This window comes from Borostomias antarcticus (assembly GCF_949987555.1).
Source record: "Borostomias antarcticus genome assembly, chromosome: 26".
In the NCBI taxonomy this organism is placed as follows: Eukaryota; Metazoa; Chordata; class Actinopteri; order Stomiiformes; family Stomiidae; genus Borostomias; species Borostomias antarcticus.
The window spans coordinates 6847958-6869286 of NC_140259.1; the positions used below are offsets into that span (position 1 = coordinate 6847958).

At 49.5% G+C, this 21329-nt stretch overlaps 1 protein-coding gene across 1 annotated transcript; it reads left to right on the forward strand.

Moving 5' to 3' along the window:
- Positions 1-92: 92 nt before the first annotated feature.
- LOC311326227 (serine/threonine-protein kinase STK11-like) lies at positions 93-20585 on the forward strand (the record flags this gene model as incomplete). The annotated part of the gene is made up of 9 exons (XM_084459098.1): positions 93-319; positions 1526-1609; positions 6408-6497; positions 7128-7260; positions 8342-8478; positions 8827-8954; positions 10155-10212; positions 15421-15596; positions 20359-20585. The coding sequence occupies 9 exons, from the start codon at positions 93-95 to the stop codon at positions 20583-20585; spliced, it is 1260 nt and encodes a 419-aa protein (XP_084315224.1).
- Between the last annotated feature and the right edge of the window lie 744 nt (positions 20586-21329).

The following is a 21329-nucleotide window of genomic DNA, read 5'->3' on the forward strand; positions in this document are numbered from 1 at the left end:
GTCACTGACCAGACAGAATGAGCGAGGAAGAGGAGGAGAGGCCGAGGGCCCCGTGGCCTGGTGAGCACCAGTACGAGGGCCCTCTTCTGGGGATGGACACCTTCATCCACCGTATCGACTCGTGCGAGGTGCTGTACCGGCCCGGGCGGTCGCGCGCTAAGCTGCTGGGGCGCTACCTGATGGGTGACCTGCTGGGGGAGGGGTCCTACGGGAAGGTGAAGGAGCTGCTGGACTCTGAGACGCTCTGCCGGCTGGCCGTCAAGATCCTGAAGAAGAAGAAGCTGAGGAGGATCCCCAGCGGAGAGGCCAACGTGCAGAGGTGCGTACTAGAGTTCTAACCCTACAGAGGTGCGTACTAGAGTTCTAACCCTACAGAGGTGCGTACTAGAGTTCTAACCCTACAGAGGTGCGTACTAGAGTTCTAACCCCACAGAGGTGCGTACTAGAGTTCTAACCCTACAGAGGTGCGTACTAGAGTTCTAACCCTACAGAGGTGCGTACTAGAGTTCTAACCCTACAGAGGTGCGTACTAGAGTTCTAACCCCACAGAGGTGCGTACTAGAGTTCTAACCCTACAGAGATGCGTACTAGAGTTCTAACCCTACAGAGATGCGTACTAGGGCCAGGTTGTTCTAACTCTACACTCTACCAAAAAAGGTGGAACCATTTACAATAGAAGAAGTCTCAGGAAAAAGGTTCCATACAGAATCCCTTTGCATGCCGTAAAGTTCTATATAGAATCATTTTCAGGTCAGAAGGAACCATTTAGGCTTCCAAACAGCCCTTTACTGAGCTGAAAGGGGTTCTATAAAGCACCCTTTTTAGGGTAATGTTTCTCTGCAGAGGTACACAGGCCAAGGCCAGATCCTGACAGCATTGGTCTTCATCACTGTTGCGTTTTTCTTTTGGTTTGGAAGAGAAAGACCTTCGTCATTCAGAATGAGAACTTATTAATATTATTATTAGCATATGAGATAGCGGCTTCAGCAGGAGGCGCCCTGTCCTTGAGTGAGCCCGGTCCCTGGGTGGGAGAGAGATTAGTACCAGTGCTGATGAGGCAGGATTAGACTGAGCTCTTCCCAGTCACAGGGAAACATGTTCAGTTCTTGTGTTTGCCCCAAACGTTTGCAAAAATAAGTGAATTGTGTGAAAGTAGTTTGGTGAACTGGATTGATGGTTAGAACACACTCTGCTTAGGGAGAGGAGAGGGAGTAGCAGAGGGATAGAGGGAAGCACGCTGCCCCAGACTGACAGAGCAGCAAAGAGGGAGACAGACACACACACACACACACTGCCCCAACACACTGCCCTGACGCAACTCGGAAATACCGCTCATTCTTCAGAATGGGGTATTGTACCGTTTTTGACATTGACGTTTTTGTGTGTGTCTTTCCACCACTTTTCCACCCTCAGGCTGGCTAATGATGATGATGATGATGATGATGGTCTAGTGCTCTTGCCTAGTGTTGGAGTGGTGTTGAGTGGTGTTGGAATGTCGACATCTGTCCTTCTCCTTCTCCCCCAGGGAGATCCAGCTGCTACGAAGACTTCGCCACAAAAATGTCATCCAGCTGGTGGACGTGTTGTTCAACGAGGAGAAGCAGAAGATATATCCTTTACAGGTTCCCTTTAGCGCCCACCCTCGAAGGTATCTAAAACCAGAATGAACAAGAACATCCAGGAGATACGTCATCTCAGTTCTTAAAACAAAGACAATACACTAGAAATAAAAACCAGAAATAAAAACACGACACAATATGAACTGATGTTTGAGACGAGACATTAACAAACCTAAATAAATAAATGCACTTGGTGATGTTTGTATGTTCAGATGTACTGTGGGACTTTATATTAGTTGTTGTACCGGTTGAGTCTTTAAGTCCTCTCCAGTCTTGGAATGTTAGTGTGTGTCAGGGAGGTACCATAATGAAGCAATAACTCATGAAAGAGTGTGATATATGGCCAATATACCATGGGTTGTGCTGCGGTTATGCCGTCGACCAGCACAACCTGTGGTATATTGGCCATATACCACAACCTTCAAGTGAGTTATTGCTTTTATACAACAGTTACATCATCGGGGAATTTATGGGATAAATATCTATTGTTTCAGTGCCTTAATATCGATTTTAGTGTACTCCACCAAGAAAGGTAGTTCCTAGAACTATCACGCTGCTATGGAGGTTAAAAACGATGAACAATGAGCCCATAGCAACCAAAACTAATACTCCTGCCCAACCTAGCTAGCCAATAACGAAGTGTAGCCTACCTTTGCTCTGCAACTGCGAGTTGCAAAAGTGGTGAGATAAACCAGAGTGGTAGGTTACATTACAGATAGAACAACTCAAAATTTACATTGAATGTTTAAATTTTTCTTGAGGAGAAACTGTAATGTAACCAACAGACGGTTACGCAATGGAACTACCGTTTTTACAGGCAGTAATAATTGGTGGAGTAATATTCCACATGAAACGGTGAAGAGGCTTTGCCCGTGGTATATCCTGAATATACAACAACTCTTAACCAGTCTTACCCGTTGTATAATGCATCATTCATCATCTTCAGAGATCTTTGGGCGTAAGTCAGAATGAAATTGTGTTAATGCTTATAATAATGGGACACCCTGTTGTTGTAATGCTGTAATATTGCCACAGGGGGGCGCTATTGGTCTATCGTGGAAACCCCTCAACAGGGCAGGGAGATGGACACCTAATGAACCTACTTCGGCTTTCCCTTCATCTCTTCCTCATCCCTCCTTCGCTCCATCCCTCTCTCCCTGCCTCCCTCCATTCCTTCTTCCGGCCCTTCATCCTTCCCTCTGTCACTCCTTCTATCCACCCCGTCCCCTCTCTCTCTCTCTCTCTATCCCTCTCTCCCTCCATTCGTCTGTCTCCATCCCTCCTTGTTTCCCCCAGTCCCATCCTGTCTCCATTCATCTCTGGCTCTATACCCCCCCCCCCCCCAGTCCCCTAGTCTGGAGTAAAACCCAACAAAACAGGGGCGGAGCCAGTGCCTACCTTTCAAAACCTGCTGCATTTCAACATATGTTATTGGGAGCGTAATAGTCGCGATTAAACGAAGAAGTCATCCTGCCCACAAAAGAAAACTAGCTAACCAACTCCGTGATTTGAGTCCAAGTCGTCTAAATAACACTTTGTGCCAGATGTGTTACTGACGGCTCGCATGGATGCAGGACTCGTTAGCAATACTTGAAAAGTGTGAACCTGCGGTCAGTGACCAATCAGAGGCCAGATCAGCTTCCCTGCGCAGACTCTGGGCTGGCTTTAGTGTGCACAGAATTAGGGCTGGGTTTAAAAAATCGATTCTGAATCGATTCTGAATCAAATGATTCTGAATCGATTCACGAATCCCAAAATCGATCTTTTATTTAATGAATGAATGAATAAATGAAGGAATGAATAGTTCATTAATTCATTCAATGATTCATTCATTCATTCATTTTTGGAAATCAGTATCGATACCCAGCCCTAGTATCTATGTGTTGCATAACTTGGCAGTCATGTAATTAAGGTTACAGCTAAAAAAAAAAAAAAGTTTAGTAACACTAACCGAATCGATATCGAATCGAATCGTGATTCTGAACCTTGTGAATCGGAATCGAATCGATTCTTGAAATTCGAATCGATACCCAGCCCTACACAGAATCCAAGTCTTCCCATTGGTGTCCACGAATATCAGTGTTTTTGTCGCTGCAGTGAGAGCTTCCTGGTACTCAGTTTCCCAGTCCCCAGTTATTCTGCAGCAGATCTGTATACTACAGGAACACCCTCACTATCCCTCATGGGAGTTGTGCTGTGCAACTGCGAGATGATCTTTACACGCCTTTCCCCACTTGCTCCAGCACGCATGCGCACAGGCCAGCGCGCAGACTGGCTATTCTCCGGCTCACATTCTCTGCGCTACGATCGGATTGTTGCTGACGAATGACGACGACAATATTCTCGGCACCAACAACGATCGTAGCGCAGAGAATGTGAGCCGCGAGTGTTGAAATTGAATAGCCAGTCTGCGCGCTGGCCTGTGCGCATGCGTGCTGGAGCAAGTGGGGAAAGGCGTGTAAAGATCATATTACAGAGGCTAAAGACCCCGTATTTGAAAACCACAACAATGCCTCGCGTTGAGGAATCTCAACTGTCGATTCATCCAATCTGATTGATGAAAACAACCGTTTAGCGGCCGAAAATAGATTTTGAGAAACTGCATTCTCGGTGCCCCGATCACCGTCATTACATGGATATACTGGCTCGCGCTGGATTTTAAATTTCTTCTACAGGCCTCCGAACTACACAAAAGTGATCTCGGTGAGTCAAACTTCTTATAATATGTCGTAAATAAGGTCCAGGTTGTCAAAAACGCGCATTGCCCTTTAAAGAGCCCATCCATGCATGTGGAAAGTTTCCATTAGAATGAAGGGTGCTATACAGGGGACTGATTAACAAGCTCAGGTTGATGTTTTCTGACCTCACCTCTCACAGGTGAAACTGGTTTGTTCCACTCTGGTTTGTCCACCCTGTGAGTAATCCTTTGTTTTGATTGGTTGTGAGGTTGAACGCAGTTTTTTGGGACCTTATTAGGCCCATGAGCGCCAGAGAGTTTGAACTAGAGGTTGGAATTCTAGCTACTAGACTACGAGACTCACCTTTTAAGTGCGTGACTTATTCAGATGACGGTGATCAGCGTCAGGTGTTCAGGTGTGATGCATCTCAACTTACATTCAGAACAGGAAATGATGAGGCGGCCGTGTTGAGAGTACTAACACCATGAGACCACTTGACACCAGAGCTAGTTACGTGGTTACGTGGAATAGTTGACTCACAATCAGTCCAGTGTGGTGTACTTAGAAGTACAGACTAGGATCTTGCCTCGGTGTTCTAAAGAGAACCCAGGTCTATAGTACAGAGAACCCAGTTCTCCAGAGGAACCTGCCCTCCCGGCCTCAGCCTGTCCATTTAGTGCTAATGTGAGTTACTGATTGAGCTGGTGACGAGGGCCTTTTCCACCTTCTCCTCCCCCACTCTCCATCACTCTTCCACAACTGTGTTGTTCTGTGTGTGTGTGTGTGTCTGTGTGTGTGTGTCTGGTGGGTCATGTGTAATCCCTGCAGTGGGTAATTAATGGGCAGTATAATTGGAGATGCTGTGCTGCCCCTGCTGTGTGTGTGTGTGTGTGTGTGTGTGTGTGTGTGTGTGTGTGTGTGTGTGTGTGTGTGTGTGTGTGTGTGTGTGTGTGTGTGTGTGTGTGTGTGTGTGTGTGTGTGTGTGTGTGTGTGTGTGTGTGTGTGTGTGTGTGTGTGTGTGTGTGTGGAGATGAGAGTAGAGAGTGACGCAGGTGTGTGACAAATGCTGTGTTACACTTGCCTCGGGAACTCACTTAAGAAGTTCCCTGGTGGAAAAGTCAACTGAAAACGCCCCCTGAACTGGAATATCCGCCTCGGAAGCCTCACCTGACCCGACCGCAACTCCAACCTCAAAATCAAGATGGCCGCTCCACGCATCAACAATAAGTGAAAGTTGTAGTAATACTATTTATTAGCACTCCTGTCTTATTAAATTAGTCTACACAGTACTGTTTAACTTCTATCTGAGGACATGTTGCTACGCCACGTTGTTGTATGCGCAAAATACTGCATAGTGCATTATCATCAACTGGTACTGCTAACAATGGTTAAGTTCGTTAGAACCCTAGGTTGTCAGGATGTCATGTGAGCGTCATCCCATAGTGAAACATTGGAACGAATGCTGAAATAGAACTGGTACTGTATTACAAACAAAGATCAGGCTAGAGTGGGTTTTCCGACTTGTTTACTGGGACGTGGTCAACTCGGGTGTGATGTCATTCCCAGCTCCAAATTCAGACTTTCCAGGGCAAGTGGAACGTAGCATAAGGACCTCCCCATGCGCTTGTACATGCGTGTGTGTTAATGTGTCTACGTGTGTTATTCCTTGACTGTACTACAAACTGTATAGTGATGGAATACTGTGTAAACGAAGTGTTATTCCTTGACTATGTGGTGATGGAGTAGTGTGTGCGCGTGTGCGTGTGCGTGCGAGAGAGTGATTCCTTGACTGTGCCACACAGATGGTCATGGAGTACTGTGTGTGTGTATTTGTGTGTGTGTGTGTGTGTTATTCCTTGATCGTGTCACGTATATGGGGATGGAGTAGTGTGTGTGTGTGTGTGTGTGTGTGTGTATGTGTGTGTTATTCCTTGACCATGTCACGTATATGGTGATGGAGTACTGTGTGTGTGTGTGTGTGTGTGTGTGTGTGTGTGTGTGTGTGTGTGTGTGTGTGTGTTATTCCTTGACCGTGTCACGTATATGGTGATGGAGTACTGTGTGTGTGTGTGTGTGTGTGTGTGTGTGTGTTATTCCTTGACCGTGTCACGTATATGGTGATGGAGTACTGTGTGTGCGGGATGCAGGAGATGTTGGAGAGCGTTCCAGAGAAGCGTCTCCCCGTGTTCCAGGCCCACGGGTGGGTACACACAGACACACAAACATTCCACGTGTTCATAGATAAGATAAGATACTTTATTGATTCCCCCAGGGGGAAATTTGGCGTTTCACCAGCTGAAAATTACTGAGAAGGCTGGAAAGAAAAAGAAACAGTAGATGCAGAGTAACAAAAAGACACTAGTAACCCAGCAAACACGCAACGTCAGGGAGACGTTCAGATCATGTCTTAATAACGTCCGCCGGTCCTGAACCCCGTTTGTACGTCTGCTGGACCCCTCAATATTCAAACGTCTGGCTTGGACCCCTCTAAGATGGCTGTGGACGTGCAAAACGGGTTCAATATCTGAACGTTAAAAAAAAACATTCATTCTGGCTCCTAATTGGATGTCTTTGGACGTACGAAAAAGACAAAAAAGACATCTAAAAGACGTCTTTTAGACGTGTCTTTGCTCAGTGGGAAGGGGAGGTTAGCAGCAAAAAAGAGGGATATCAGGGACTAAAGTATATACACATCCATATGTACAGTAGCAGTGTAGTATAGAATACAATAGGATAAGGTATACATACCTACAGTACTGACGCTTGGCAGATGCTGGTGTGGTATGCTGAGAATTCAGTCCAGTGAGACCGCTGTTATTTCCCCGTCCAGCTACTTCATTCAGCTGCTGGACGGACTGGAGTATCTGCACGGCCAGGGGGTTGTCCACAAGGACATCAAACCTGGCAACCTGCTGCTCACCACCGACGGAGTGCTGAAGATCTCGGACCTGGGGGTGGCCGAGGTCAGTCCGACGTCACTCCAGCCACGGCAACAGATCTCACCTTTAAAACTCATTGTCTATATTTAGGGCAATGTAACATTTTCTGCCCAAAGCGTCCGTCCTGTCACTTCTCTCCACGCCTCAGCTGGCCAGCGCTTCTGAGGAGCCGGACGTACGGTAGCAGCAAACAGAGAGGAGTCGCTGGGAGACTCGACAATTTAAGCCTTTTATCGGAGTGTGTGAAGAATTCTCTCCGCAGAGCCGCACTTCCAATAAAAGGCTTTAACTGCCGAGTGCCCCGGCGACGACTCCTCCGTTTGCTGCTGCAGTACGTCCTGCTTCATTCTCAGACGGGGTGACCTGGGCTGCGTTCAGATTCAGCTAACACAGTGGTTCTCAACTGGTGGAGCCTGAGGACCCACATTTTTCCTTATCATGAAGTCGCGACCCAAAGTTATTCCACAGTACTCAAATTTATTCCACAAAATAGAAAAAAAAAATAGAAAAAGTCTGTGACACATAACACAACATTGGCACACGCTAAGGTTAGCCCACTTCCTGTCATGTCTCGTAAATAAATTATTGAAATGATTGAATTGAATTGAATTGTGTGTCCTGCAAAATAAAAACCCAACATTTTCTCTATAAATATCTCTATATTTTAAAATCCCTTAAAAAAAAAAGAAAAGAAAAGGGAAACCGCCCAACCGACCCAATCAAAACGGCTCCGCGACCCACCTTTGGGTCGCGACCCACCAGTTGAGAAACGCTGAGCTAACAGAGGCGAACGTTCGCCGCAAACATGTTTTCTCCAAACGGTCACATTTCAACGGCTTTTAATGAACGTTCCAAATAGTTCACATAAACCCAACAATCCCCATGGGAGCACATCTCCAGTAAGCCTGGGTCCATTGTGATCCTCGTTCCGTTATTGGCGAACTACCTCTCCAGTCTGTTAGCTTCTGTTAGCAAACGTTTGCGCCGAACACAAAGCTAACGGAAAAAATAGTTCGCAAACGTTCGCTAGGTTCGCCGAATTTGAACGCCCCCCCGGTGTCAGATTCTCAGATAGGATGACCTGCTTGTGGTTGGCTCTCCGCAGGCTCTGGCCATGTTCACGCAGGAGGACGTGTGTCGCAGCAGCAAGGGCTCGCCGGCCTTCCAGCCCCCGGAGATCGCCAGCGGCCAGGACAGCTTCTCGGGGTTCAAGGTGGACGTCTGGTCGGCAGGAGTCACGCTGTCAGTATCAGTACCGCCTCTCGGCTAAGGGCAGGAATTGAGATCGTAGAATGTTCCGGCGTGACGTGAACAATGAATGTTCCAGCGTCTCTCTCTCTCTCTCTCTCTCTCTCTCTCCCCCTCTCTCTCTCTCTCCCTCTCTCCCTCTCTCTCTCTCTCCCCCTCCCTCTCTCTCTCTCTCTCTCTCTCTCTCTCTCTCCCCCTCACTCTCTCTCTCTCTCCCTCTCTCCCTCTCTCTCTCTCTCCCCCTCCCTCTCCCCCTCTCTCTCTCTCCTCTCTCTCTCTCTCTCTCTCTCTCTCTCTCTCTCTCTCTCTCTCTCTCCCTCTCTCCCCCCCTCCCTCCTGCAGGTATAACATCACCACTGGCCTGTACCCCTTCGAGGGGGACAACATCTATCAGCTGTTTGAGAACATCAGCAGAGGAGACTACAGCATCCCTGACCACTGTGACACGCTACTGTCCGACCTGCTCAGAGGTGAGGCCCTGTCTCAATACTGACAGCTGCTCCCTCGTCCCTACCTATGGCCCTGTCTCAATACTGACAGCTGCTCCCTAGTCCCTACCTATGGCCCTGTCTCAATACTGACAGCTGCTCCCTAGTCCCTACCTATGGCCCTGTCTCAATATTGACAGCTGCTCCTTAGTCCCTACCTATGGCCCTGTCTCAATAATGCTCCCTAGTCCCTACATATGGCCCTGTCTCAATACTGACAGCTGCTCCCTAGTCCCTACCTATGGCCCTGTCTCAATACTGACAGCTGCTCCCTAGTCCCTACCTATGGCCCTGTCTCAATACTGACAGCTGCTCCCTAGTCCCTACCTATGGCCCTGTCTCAATACTGACAGCTGCTCCCTAGTCCCTACCTATGGCCCTGTCTCAATACTGACAGCTGCTCCCTAGTCCCTACCTATGGCCCTGTCTCAATACTGACAGCTGCTCCCTAGTCCCTACCTATGGCCCTGTCTCAATACTGACAGCTGCTCCCTAGTCCCTACCTACGGCCCTGTCTCAATACTGACAGCTGCTCCCTAGTCCCTACCTATGGCCCTGTCTCAATACTGACAGCTGCTCCCTAGTCCCTACCTATGGCCCTGTCTCAATACTGACAGCTGCTCCCTAGTCCCTACCTATGGCCCTGTCAATCCACACCTCTGCTCCCTACCGTACCTATGGCCCTGTCTCAATCATGATAGCGGCTCCCTACCAAACAGTCCAGTCTCAATCCACACCCCTGCCCCCTAGTCCCTACTCAACCCACACCCCTGCCCCCTAGTCCCTACTCAACCCACACCCCTGCCCCCTAGTCCCTACTCAACCCACACCCCTGCCCCCTAGTCCCTACTCAAACCACACCCCTGCCCCCTAGTCCCTACTCAAACCACACCCTGCCCCCTAGTCCCTACTCAACCCACACCCCTGCCTCCTAGTCCCTACTCAACCCACACCCCTGCTCCCTAGTCCCTACTCAACCCACACCCCTGCCCCCTAGTCCCTACTCAAACCACACCCCTGCCACACTCAATACACATCACAGCCCAGTCCAATAATACTGGTACACTACAGTATATCCCCTCATCATGGCCCAATGTTACTGTACTGCTCCCTACCATATCTCCCCTCATCACAACCCAGTCCAACGTTATGACAGACGTGTGGTTTCTGTGGCGTTCGCAGGTATGCTTCACTACGACCCCGCGAGGAGGTTCTCCATCCAGCACATCAGACTGCACAGGTGAGACATTACATTACATTACATTACAGTCATTTAGCAGACGCTTTTATCCAAAGCGACTAACAATAATTGCATTTAACGTAGGAAGAGCCAATGTACTACTACTTGCCAGAACTCACAAGTGCATCTTCTTTCTAAAACAAACAAGTGACTAAGAGCATAATCTAGTGCTGAAGGCAAAGTGCAAGAATCACAATCTAAAGTACAGTGCAATATAATATAATAAGTGCTTAGGTGGGAGGATTGTTGTAGTACTTCTTGAAGAGATGAGTTTTGAGCCTGCGACGAAAGATGGGCAGCGACTCTGCTGTCCTGACATCAGTGGGCAGCTCATTCCACCACTGCGGGGCCAGGACAGAGAAGAGCCGTGACCGTGTCGATCGACCGCAGGAGCCTCGGAGTGACGGGGCAACCAGTCGCCCTGAGGTAGCAGAGCGTAGTGGTCGGGAGGGGATGTAGGGTTTGACCATGGCCTGGAGGTAGGAGGGGGCTGTTCCTTTCATTGCCCTGTAGGTTAGCGCCAGAGTTTTAAACTGGATGTGAGCCGCTACAGGGAGCCAGTGTAGGGAACGGAGGAGGGAAGTTGTGTGGGAGAATTTGGGGTGGTTGAACACCAGGCGAGCAGCAGCTTTCTGGACAAGTTCCAGAGGTTTAATGGCTGACGCCGGTGCCCCCGCGAGGAGGGAGTTGCAGTAGTCCAGGCGGGAGATGACCAGGGCCTGGATGAGTACCTGCGCCGTTTCATTAGTGAGGAAAGGGCGAATCCTCCTGATGTTGTAGAGCATGAATCTGCAGGAACGTGTGACGGATGTGACATGTGAGGAAAATGACAGTTGGTCATCCAGGGTCACACCCAGATTCCTCGCAGTCCGAGTCGGGGTCACCACTGTGTCTTCAATGGTGATGGCCAGGTCCCGGTGCGGACAGCCCTTCCCCGGGAGGAACAGCAACTCAGTCTTGTCCAGATTGAGCTTGAGGTGATGTGTCGTCATCCACTCCGAAATGTCAGCCAAGCACCCAGCTATGCGTGTCTCCACTTCTGTATCAGAAGGGGGAAATGACAGAACCAGTTGGGTGTCATCGGCATAGCAGTGATAGGAGAAGCCATGCGAGCGAATGACAGAGCCCAGAGATGTAGTGTAGAGGGAAAACAGGAGAGGACCCAGGACAGACCCTTGTGGAACCCCCGTAGTCAGACTACGCGGTTCCGACGTCGACCCTCTCCATGTCACCTGGTAGGAGCGGCCCGTCAGGTAGGATGCAAACAGGGAGTGTGCAGAGCCATCGATGCCTTTCTCCTCGAGGGTGGAGAGGAGGATCTGGTGGTCTACCGTATCAAATGCAGCTGACAGGTCTAGGAGTATCAGGACAGAGGAGAGAGAGTTCGCTCTAGCGGCATGGGAGAGACCCCCCCACCCCCCCACCCGACCCCCCCCTCCCCGTCATACTGAGGCCCGCCGGTCTCTCTGTGAGGATGGTCAGATGTGGCGCTATCACGGTCAGGTGGTTTCATAACGTCTCTCCGTTGTGACCGTCCTCTCGTCAGCCTGCTGTGGAGAAAGGCTCCGTAACTCTGCATCACTCTCTCTCACACTCTCTCTCTCCGTCTCTCTCTCTCTCTCTATCACTCCATCACTCTCTCTCACACACTATCGTCTCTCTCTGTCTCTCTCACACACCCTCTCTATCTCTCCATCACTCTTTCTAACACCCCCTCCCTCTTTCTCTCCATCACTCTCTCTTTCACGCCCTTTCTATTGCTATCATCACTCTCTCTCTCACACTCTCTGTCTGTCTTTCTCACCCTCTCTTTCTCTATCACTCTCCCCTCTCTATTTCCCTCTGTATCTCTCTCTCTCACACATACACACACTCTCCCTCCCACACACACTCTCTGTCTCTCTCTCCCTCTCTCTCTCTCTCTCTCTCGCTCCCTGTCTTTCTCTCCTTCTCTCTCTCCCTCCATCTTTCTCACACCTCTCTGTCTGTCTCCCCTCTCTCTCTGTCTCTCTCTGTCTCCCCTCTCTCTCTCTCTCTCTCTCTCTCTCTCTCTCTCTCTGTCTCTCTCTGTCTCTCTTCCTCTCTCTCTGTCTCTCTCTCTTTGTTTCTCTCTCTCTCTTTTTGTCTCTGTCTCTTTGTCTTTCTCTCTCTGTCTGTCTCTCTCTCTGTCTCTCTCTCTCTCTGTCTCTCTCTGTCTCTCTCTCTTTTTGTCTCTTTGTCTGTCTCTCTCTGTCTGTCTCTCTATGTCTGTCTCTCTGTCTGTCTCTCTCTGTCCTAAGTTCTGATTCTCCTCTTCTCTTGACTAGAGCCGATGCACTGGCAAATGCTGACTCCAGTTACCATGGCAACAAATGACCGAAGCGTTTATGTGTGCTAGTGGGATGTTAAAGCTCTCGGAGAGAGAGAGAGAGAGAGGGAGAGGGAGAGAGGAGGAGGAATGTGGAGAGAGACCAGGCCAGGCCCAGCCTGGCTTATGTGCGTGGCTGGCTTGTTTCTGTTCAGGACTGGTAGGACGGAAGCTAGTCATGCTACTGAAATAGCTGTGAATTGAAATGACTTAAAATAATGTCTGATAAATTAAGATAGGTCATGTCACCTGGACACATCAGTTCCAATGCTTCCAATGCTAATCCAGCACAATAAGAGTGGGAAAGACAGTTAGCTCATGAGCTCACAACAACTTGCAGCAGCTTCCATAACATTAATGGTAGCGGTCAGTGGCTAAAGCAGTTCCCCACCGGGTCTTGAACCCCGGTCTCCTGGGTGGGAGTCCAATGCTCTCACCACTAATCTTCTTGTGCAGTGGAGATCGGCGGGTTGGTTTTGGTGTCCTTCTTCCAGTCCCTAGTGTGGGTTGGGGTTGGGACAGGATCTGACCTATAAGGCAAGAGGGTAAAGGTTGGAGTGAAAGGATGAACATGTGGATGTTTGGGGTATAGTCCCATAAAGGAGGGAGGGAAAACGTTTTCTTATCCTTGCTGGTTTAAAGTCATACTGTATTTGTTTGGGCTGCAGGCAGATAGACAGACAGGTACACAGACAGGAAGGCAGGCAGGCAGGCAGACAGACAGACAGGTACACAGACAGGAAGGCAGGCAGGCAGACAGACAGGAAGGCAGGCAGACAGACAGGCAGGCCGGGGAGTAAAGGAGTAAATAGGAGCCGAGAAATAGACGGTATAAATATTTAATCGAGAAAAAGGGCAGATGGGCCTTTTAAAATTAATTACCCTGCACTGTGCAAATATTAACATGGAGGGAATTCTACTGGCTAGAGACGCCACACGGGGGCCCATGCAGCTTTAATGGGTCTGATCCCGGGGTGCCTCTCCTCCATCCTCCTCTCCTCTCCTCCTCCATCTTCCATCTCCTCTCCCCCCCTCTCTGCCATCTTCTCCTTCTCCATCCTCTCCTACCATCTTAACTGGTGCACATTTGCGTCGTTGCCTGACAATTGAGGAGAGTCATTTGTGAATAGCACTTAAAACATTTCATATATTCATATATGAAAACATCACATTTCACCTTCATTACAACAAAGGACTATGCATCACAGTGCACTTGTTGAGTGTGGTTGACATCAAGTGATATGTACACACGCACACACTGCACATACACCCACACACACACACACACACACGCGCATGACATACAACCACCTCACTAGCACATGTCGTGCCCACACGCTAAGCCCACACACACCTGCAAATACACACACACCACTACTGATGTCACTATTGCTCTTACAGGTAGTTGTTATGGAACCAGAGGTCACGGCCTCCAGCGCCTCATCTCTACGTTACTCATCACTGTCAGAGTGGAATGGAAACTGCTTTTCTTATAGTCACTGGTGGACTGGAGCTCTGGACTGGTTTAGTTAGGGCGGGTTAGTTAGCTCAGACTGGGTTAGTTAGAGCAGGTTAGTTAGCTCAGACTGGGTTAGTTAGAGCAGGTTAGTTAGCTCAGACTGGGTTAGTTAGAGCAGGTTAGTTAGCTCAGACTGGGTTAGTTAGAGCAGGTTAGTTAGCTCAGACTGGGTTAGTTAGAGCAGGTTAGTTAGCTCAGACTGGGTTAGTTAGAGCAGGTTAGTTAGCTCAGACTGGGTTAGTTGGAGCAGGTTAGTTAGCTCAGACTGGGTTAGTTGGAGCAGGTTAGTTAACTCAGACTGGGTTAGTTGGAGCAGGTTAGTTAGCTCAGACTGGGTTAGTTGGAGCAGGTTAGTTAGCTCAGACTGGGTTAGTTAGAGCAGGTTAGTTAGCTCAGACTGGGTTAGTTAGAGCAGGTTAGTTAGCTCAGACTAGTGCAAAAACGTCTATGTAAACACACTTGAACTCTCAAGTCTCAACGAAGAGCTAATCCCTACAGTATCATGTTTTTTTATAGATGTGGTTTTTAATATAGATGATGATGTTGGTCTTTATACATGGCATACAGGTCCTGTATAGATCAATCATATAGATCTTTTCTAAAATGTATGCTGACAAAACGGTTTACTGCAGTAGCCTACGCCGCCGACAAGAGACAGCCGAAGCATATATACCGTTATATATTGTCAAAAGTAACATTACTAGTAAGACCTATGTAATTACCTCGTCGGTGGCCATCGTTTCAAAACACCCGGCTCAGGTAGCTAAGGTTTACGAGTGCGCGGGGAGGCTCCTGGGAAATGTGGTCTTTTTGGGCGGAAAACACTTCCGCTTCCCGAAACTCCTCGTAGGGCCTTTAATTGTGATTAATTGATTACTGATCATGTAATTAATTAGATTACTTTTTTAAATCGATTGACAGCCCTAATTTTGATCATACGTATTGAGCAACATAGTGAGATAGTATACAATGATGTTCAGTGATGTCATCATGACATTCACTATGACAAGGAGCTGTTACATTAATCTTTTTTCACAATAGCGTTAGCACAGCTAGCCTCTTTGAGCCAGCATATAAGCTAACGACCTGGCCGGCATCCATGTTGAATTGTTTTTCATAAAAACCAACACAGTGTTATTATCTGTCCCAGAGCTGCCTGTTCTCCAGTGATCCCATCTGCTGTGTCTGGTCTTTCATACAGGAGGGGATGGATGGTGCTTCTATGTATGAGTGTTTGTGGTGACTCATATAGCATCTGACCCTCACTCCTCTCTCTCTCTCTCTCTCTCTCTCTCTCTCTCCCTCTCTCTCTCTCTCTCACTCTCTCCCCCCAACCCCCAAGCTGGGTAAGGAAGAGCCACCCCGCCTGTGCCCCTCCGGTGCCCCTGCCCCCCAGGACTGACCCCTGGAGGAGCATGACTGTGGTGCCCTACCTGGAGCAGCTGCACCCCTCTCTGGAGGAGGAGGAGGAGGAGCTGTTCTACACGGAGGACCTGGTGTACGCTCAGACATACCCAGGTGAGAGCAGGATGGAGGAGAGAGGGGGTGGAGGCTGCGCGTGGAGGCTGCGCGTGGAGGCGGCGCGTGGTGAGGGGGAGGGAGGAGTGGAGGTGGAGGAACAGGAGATCGTGATGACTCAACATTGCGACGCGGAACGTTGTTTTTCTGCTACTCTTGACACCGGTGGGCAGCCGAAACGTTTCTGCTGAATGGTTTAGGGAAGGACAGGGGGCAGTGTGAACGAGGCCGTAGTCTCTCTGGTCCACGGTGACTAGTGTGTGAGTCAGACTAGCTGGCATATAAGGGTTGGCCTCTGTGACCTGTACTTAATCATGAGTCTGAACAGGCTCGCACCGGTAAACAAGTTTCCGGTAAATGACGGCTACTTAGCTTTGATTAGTTGGCAGCACACGCGCGCGCGCGCGCACACACACACACACACACACACACACACACACGGCCAGTTAGACTAGCAGAGGGGGTGGGAGGCAGAGATGATTAGAGTCTGTATTCTCTAGAGTCTGTTTCCTGGTTTAAATGGCCGCTCTCTGTGTCTGCGCGAGTGTGTGTGTGTGTGTGTCTGTGTGTCTGTGCGTGTGTGTGTGTAGACCGGAGGCTGGTACTGATGATTTGCACTATTTGATCTATGGTTTCCGCTGTCCACCAGCTATAGTAGCACAGAGGCCTGTGGGGGCCATGAGGAAAGTACACGGCCCAAGCACACTAGAAGAGATACCAGCAAACCAGGCTAATGGCTACTATTGACTTCCTGTAGAATGTTCGTTTTGGTATTATGTCTCTGTTTAATTATCGTTGGCCGAGAGAGAATCCACTGATGATGATGAAGAAACATTATGAAATGTAAAAAAAGACAGGCGTTAATTAGGGGTGGGAATCGGTAGTGATCTCACGATTTGATTGGGCACGATTTGATTTCAAATCGATTATCTGCGATTCGATTCCTGATTCGATTCGATTATGATAGAATTTTCAATGACGTTTCCACCATGTGACTGCAGTAACCCACAATATTGTGAAAACAGGATAAAATTAATACTATTATTATTATTATTATTATTTTTACATAGAAAAAAATAAAAGATTCCCTCCATTCCTGCACACACACACACACACACACACACACACACAGAGCCTAGCCTGCCCCATAGTACATCTATGCAGCCTACAGCCTCTCCCAGTGCAGATCAAACCAAATCAAGCTTTATTTATTATAGCGTGTTTCATACAAAAAGGCAACACCATGCGCCTTCCAGAGGCAATGAGTGCAGCGTTGCAGACGGCTAACCGGCCTGTCTGGGGTGATGGTTTACACAGGGAGAGTAGTAACTCCACCTCACCATGGCTCTGTGTGAAGAGTAACTCCACCTCACCGGCGGAGGTATAGCTCAGTTGGTAGAGCGGGTCGTTCTGTGATCGTAGGGTCGGTGGTTCGAATCCCAGCTCCTCCTGACTACCTGTCGAAGTGTCCTTGGGCAAGACACTGAACCCCAAATTGCTCCCAATGAGCAGGCAAGCGCCTTGCAGCTGCCGCCATTGGTGTGTGAATGGCGCTCCGGGCCAGTGTAACAACTGGATGGGGAGCGCGTTACAAATGCAGTACCTATACCTATACCATGGCTCTGTGTGAATAGTAACTCCCCCTCACCCTGGCTCTGTGTGAATGGTAACTCCACCTCACCCTGGCTCTGTGTGAATGGTACCTCCACCTCACCCTGGCTCTGTGTGAATGGTAACTCCACCTCACCCTGGCTCTGTGTGAATACTAACTCCACCTCACCATGGTGAATGGTATGTGAATGGTAACTCCACCTCACCCTGGCTCTGTGTGAATGGTAACTCACCCTGGCTCTGTGTGAATGGTAACTCCACCTCACCCTGGCTCTGTGTGAATGGTAACTCCACCTCACCCTGGCTCTGTGTGAATAGTAAGAGTGAGAGAGACCTTTCAAGAACCCCCCCCCCGACCATTCTGGTCTCCTCTAGCTGCCCGCCGTCACGATCGACCATTAGAGAGTGGCGAGTGTTTTAAGTTACCATGGCAACAGGGTGAGTCATCCTGCTGCAGTCAGTTTAGTCACACTTTTCACACTGTAATCTCTCTCTCTCTCTCTCTCTCTCTGTCACCTCACGCTCTCACATCTCTCTCTCTCCCTACATCCCTCGCTTTTTAGTCAAGTGTATTTTAGCTCTCAGTTATGCTAGGGGGGCGTGTTCACATCGTCCCCGAGCCCTGCTCCCCGAGGTCACCCGCAGTTAAGGGACGGCGGCTGTGGCTCAGGTAGAGCCGGTCGTCCAACGATCGTAGGGTCGGCGGTTCGAATTCCGGCTTCTCCTCTCCACATGTCGAAGTGTCCTTGAGCAAAGACACTGAGCCCCAAATTGCTCCCAATGAGCAGGCTGGCACCTCGCATGGCAGCTTGATTCAATTGGTGTGTGAATGTGTGTGTGAATGGGTGAATGAGAGGCCATTGTAAAGCGCTCTGTCCGTTAAGGTAGAAAGGCGCTATATAAGTGCGGTCCATTTACCATTTGGGGTGGGCGGGGGGTGGCGGGGGGGTGGCGGGGGGGTAGGTTGATGAGGGAACCGGAGTGACGCTTCTCAGCCTTTGATGACTTATTCATGGCCTGGGCTAATCAGTCCTGACTCCGCTGACGAGCACCCAGGGACCAGGATGTGGGGAGGGGAGGGAGGGGGAGGGGGCTCGATTCAACCGGTGCTTATTAAGCTCTGATGGGAGCTGCGAGCGCTCGTTGGAGATGAAAGCAACGCCCAGCCTGATTAGAGTCTGATGATGGAACGAGGCCTTAGCGAGCGTGGTTCTCTCCCCCGCGTCCTGCTTCCCGCCGTGCTCACAGACGCACCCGGACGGCAGCCCAGAGACGCCGACCTCCACCTCGGCTATGGGAGGTTTTCAGTGGCTGGACTCGAGCTGGAGGTGGAATGGCTGGTTGTCTGGATTACACTAATGAGTTTTTTCACGGCGACGTTTTCGAACGGGGAGACGCGAAATTAGATCTGTTCAAATCTCTCGTCATACTGACACGCCCAAAAACGCACATCACACCACCATTAAAGAGCATAATTAAACAGGAGATTTACAAGTTTGAGCTATAGCAATCCAGAGTTTATTTTTTCTTGGCTAGTAGCATGAAGTAGAATTTCAAATGCAGCTGTCCAACCAATGCCAACAGTCATCATCAAAACATTTCCATCCCGTTTGTGTTCCATGGCTGGTGTGCATTCCCTGCTTTTAAAGTAATCTCTTTTTTGTGATGATAGCCTTCTTTTATTTCAATCTCTTTCCATCTCAATCTGCGCCGCTGCGATAATATAATATTGTTATGACACTGAGGCATCCGTTTAAACATACAAGCATTGTGTATATGTTGTAAGAGATGAATGGGATGGTTATAACTCCATGAATTCAGCCAAGTATCTGTTGCAATTCGTTTAAATAGTTCCCATTCCTTCCCAACCACCATCTCATCTACTTCACGTTGCTGCATTTTTACTTTTATTCTTTCATGTTTTTAGAGCGGAATCCACTTTTACCAAGGGAGAAAAAATGAAGTCCATCCAGGGTCCAGCTTTGGTCCAGCTTAGTCCTGAGCATAGCGATCCCCAGGCCTATAGATAGCCCAGGCCTATAGATAGCCCAGGCTTGTAGATAATCCAGGCCTATAGATAGCCCAGGCCTATAGTTAGCCCAGGCTTGTAGATAGCCCAGGCCTATAGATAGCCCAGGCTTGTAGATAGCCCAGGCCTATAGATAGCCCAGGCCTATAGATAGCCCAGGCCTATAGATAGCCCAGGCTTGTAGATAGCCCAGGCCTATAGATAGCCCAGGCCTATAGATAGCCCAGTCCTATAGATAGCCCAGGCTTGTAGATAGCCCAGGCCTATAGATAGCCCAGGCCTATAGATAGCCCAGTCCTGTAGATAGCCCAGGCTTGTAGATAGCCCAGGCCTATAGATAGCCCAGGCCTGGATTACTCACGCATTTTTCATTTTAGGAATTATCCAATTCCTATTTTGACTTTTGCTCATTCACTCACACGAACAAACTTATTATATCGTTCAATGATTACAGATCCGATTTCAGAATATTATTCCTGATTAAACTGTAGGCTACAACATTATATGGGAGCTTTAATGCAAGAGAATGGTTGAAGGACTTAAAACGAACTGATAATAATGACTATAGAGAGCAATGATGGAGTTCCACACAGACAGACCAAGAGTTGTAGAGTCCCTTGATGTTCGTGAGAGAGGCGTTTACCAGAATGGCTTCTTTTCTGAAAGCTCTTGTCGTCTAGCTGTGACCTAGAACAGTCAGGGGGGATCTCAGGAATCATCATCACCATCATCATCATCATCTAGAACAGGAAGACCTTGTACACACCGCCATCTTAAAACATTCTAAAATGCATTTTCGCTCCTTACAACCCTCAAACCCACGCTGCCAGGGGTCGTCCAAATGTTTTACTTTGAAAACACCTCAGAGCACATATGGAGAGCTGCTCTGAGAACCGTTCTATGGTTCTAGTCATGAGTACGGTTGGTTCTAAACCCCTGTAGCACACGCATCAACTCTCACAAACTCTCATTCTACATGGAAACTCTAAACCTCTCCATCTCCAGAAAACATAACCAATGATCAGGTAACTCTCCTGTATGTTGTTAAGACATGCAAAAGGGTGAGCAGGCTGAACCCTGACCCCCTCCCTCTCCTCTGTGCCCCCCCCCCCCCCCCCCCAGGACGGGTGCGGGAGGCGGGGCCGGAGCAGGGCGTCGTCCCCGGAGCAGGGCGGGGCCCGGGGCCGAGGGGCCTGTGCGCGAACGGCGCGGAGGCGGAGTCGCTCCAGGCGAGCGGCGGCGGGCGGTCGCGGTCCGAACGTCTCTCCAGCTCCTCCTCCAACCCCTCCCACTGGGGCGGCTCCACCTACAGCCGTCTACGCAGGCTCTCCGCCTGCAAGCAGCAGTGACCGCGACTCTGGAACCCCCCCCACACACACACACACACACACCGGACAGGTGAGGACGCACACTCAGAACACACACACACGCAGACACACACGGCTCTATACGACAAACATTGATTTTCAGTGTTTCCATGTTTGTCCGTGTTCGACTTCAAACGGTGGTAAAAATAGCTAACGTAAGAATGTCGTTTGGGTGGAGGGGGAGTCAGAGGAGACCCTGATGACGCAGATGAGGGGGGGGGGGCGCGGGGGGGGGGGGGGCTGTCGTGCCTCCTACACACAGAGGAGGAGGAGGAGCGTGGGTGGACTCGGCTGGTCTGCAGCAGCGGCCTAATCAGCTTTCTAGTGTTCTCTCTCTCTCCCTCTCCCTCTCTTTTTATTCATGTGGGATCTCCCTCCATCGCTCTCTCTCCCTCTCTCTCCGTCTCCCCTTGTTTATCTTCCTCTTCTGTCTGTCATCTCTTGCCCGTCTCTATCCTCCCTCCCTCTCTCTCTCTCTCCCCGCGGATGACTCATCCCCGGTCCCCCGGCTGGGCCGTGCGACCTCCGTCTGTCCCCGTCTCTGACGAGCGTTCCTCCAGAGGGAACCACGCCGTCCCCCGTCCCCCCCCCTCCTCCTCGCGGCGTGGCGTCAGTTTGAATCCGTTCGAACCTCCGCACCCAGAGAACGGTCGGCCCCCTGCCCTAGCGGCCGTTGTTTTAAAGGAATCCGCGAGCGGAGAGGATGGCGTCACTTCACGCCGACCG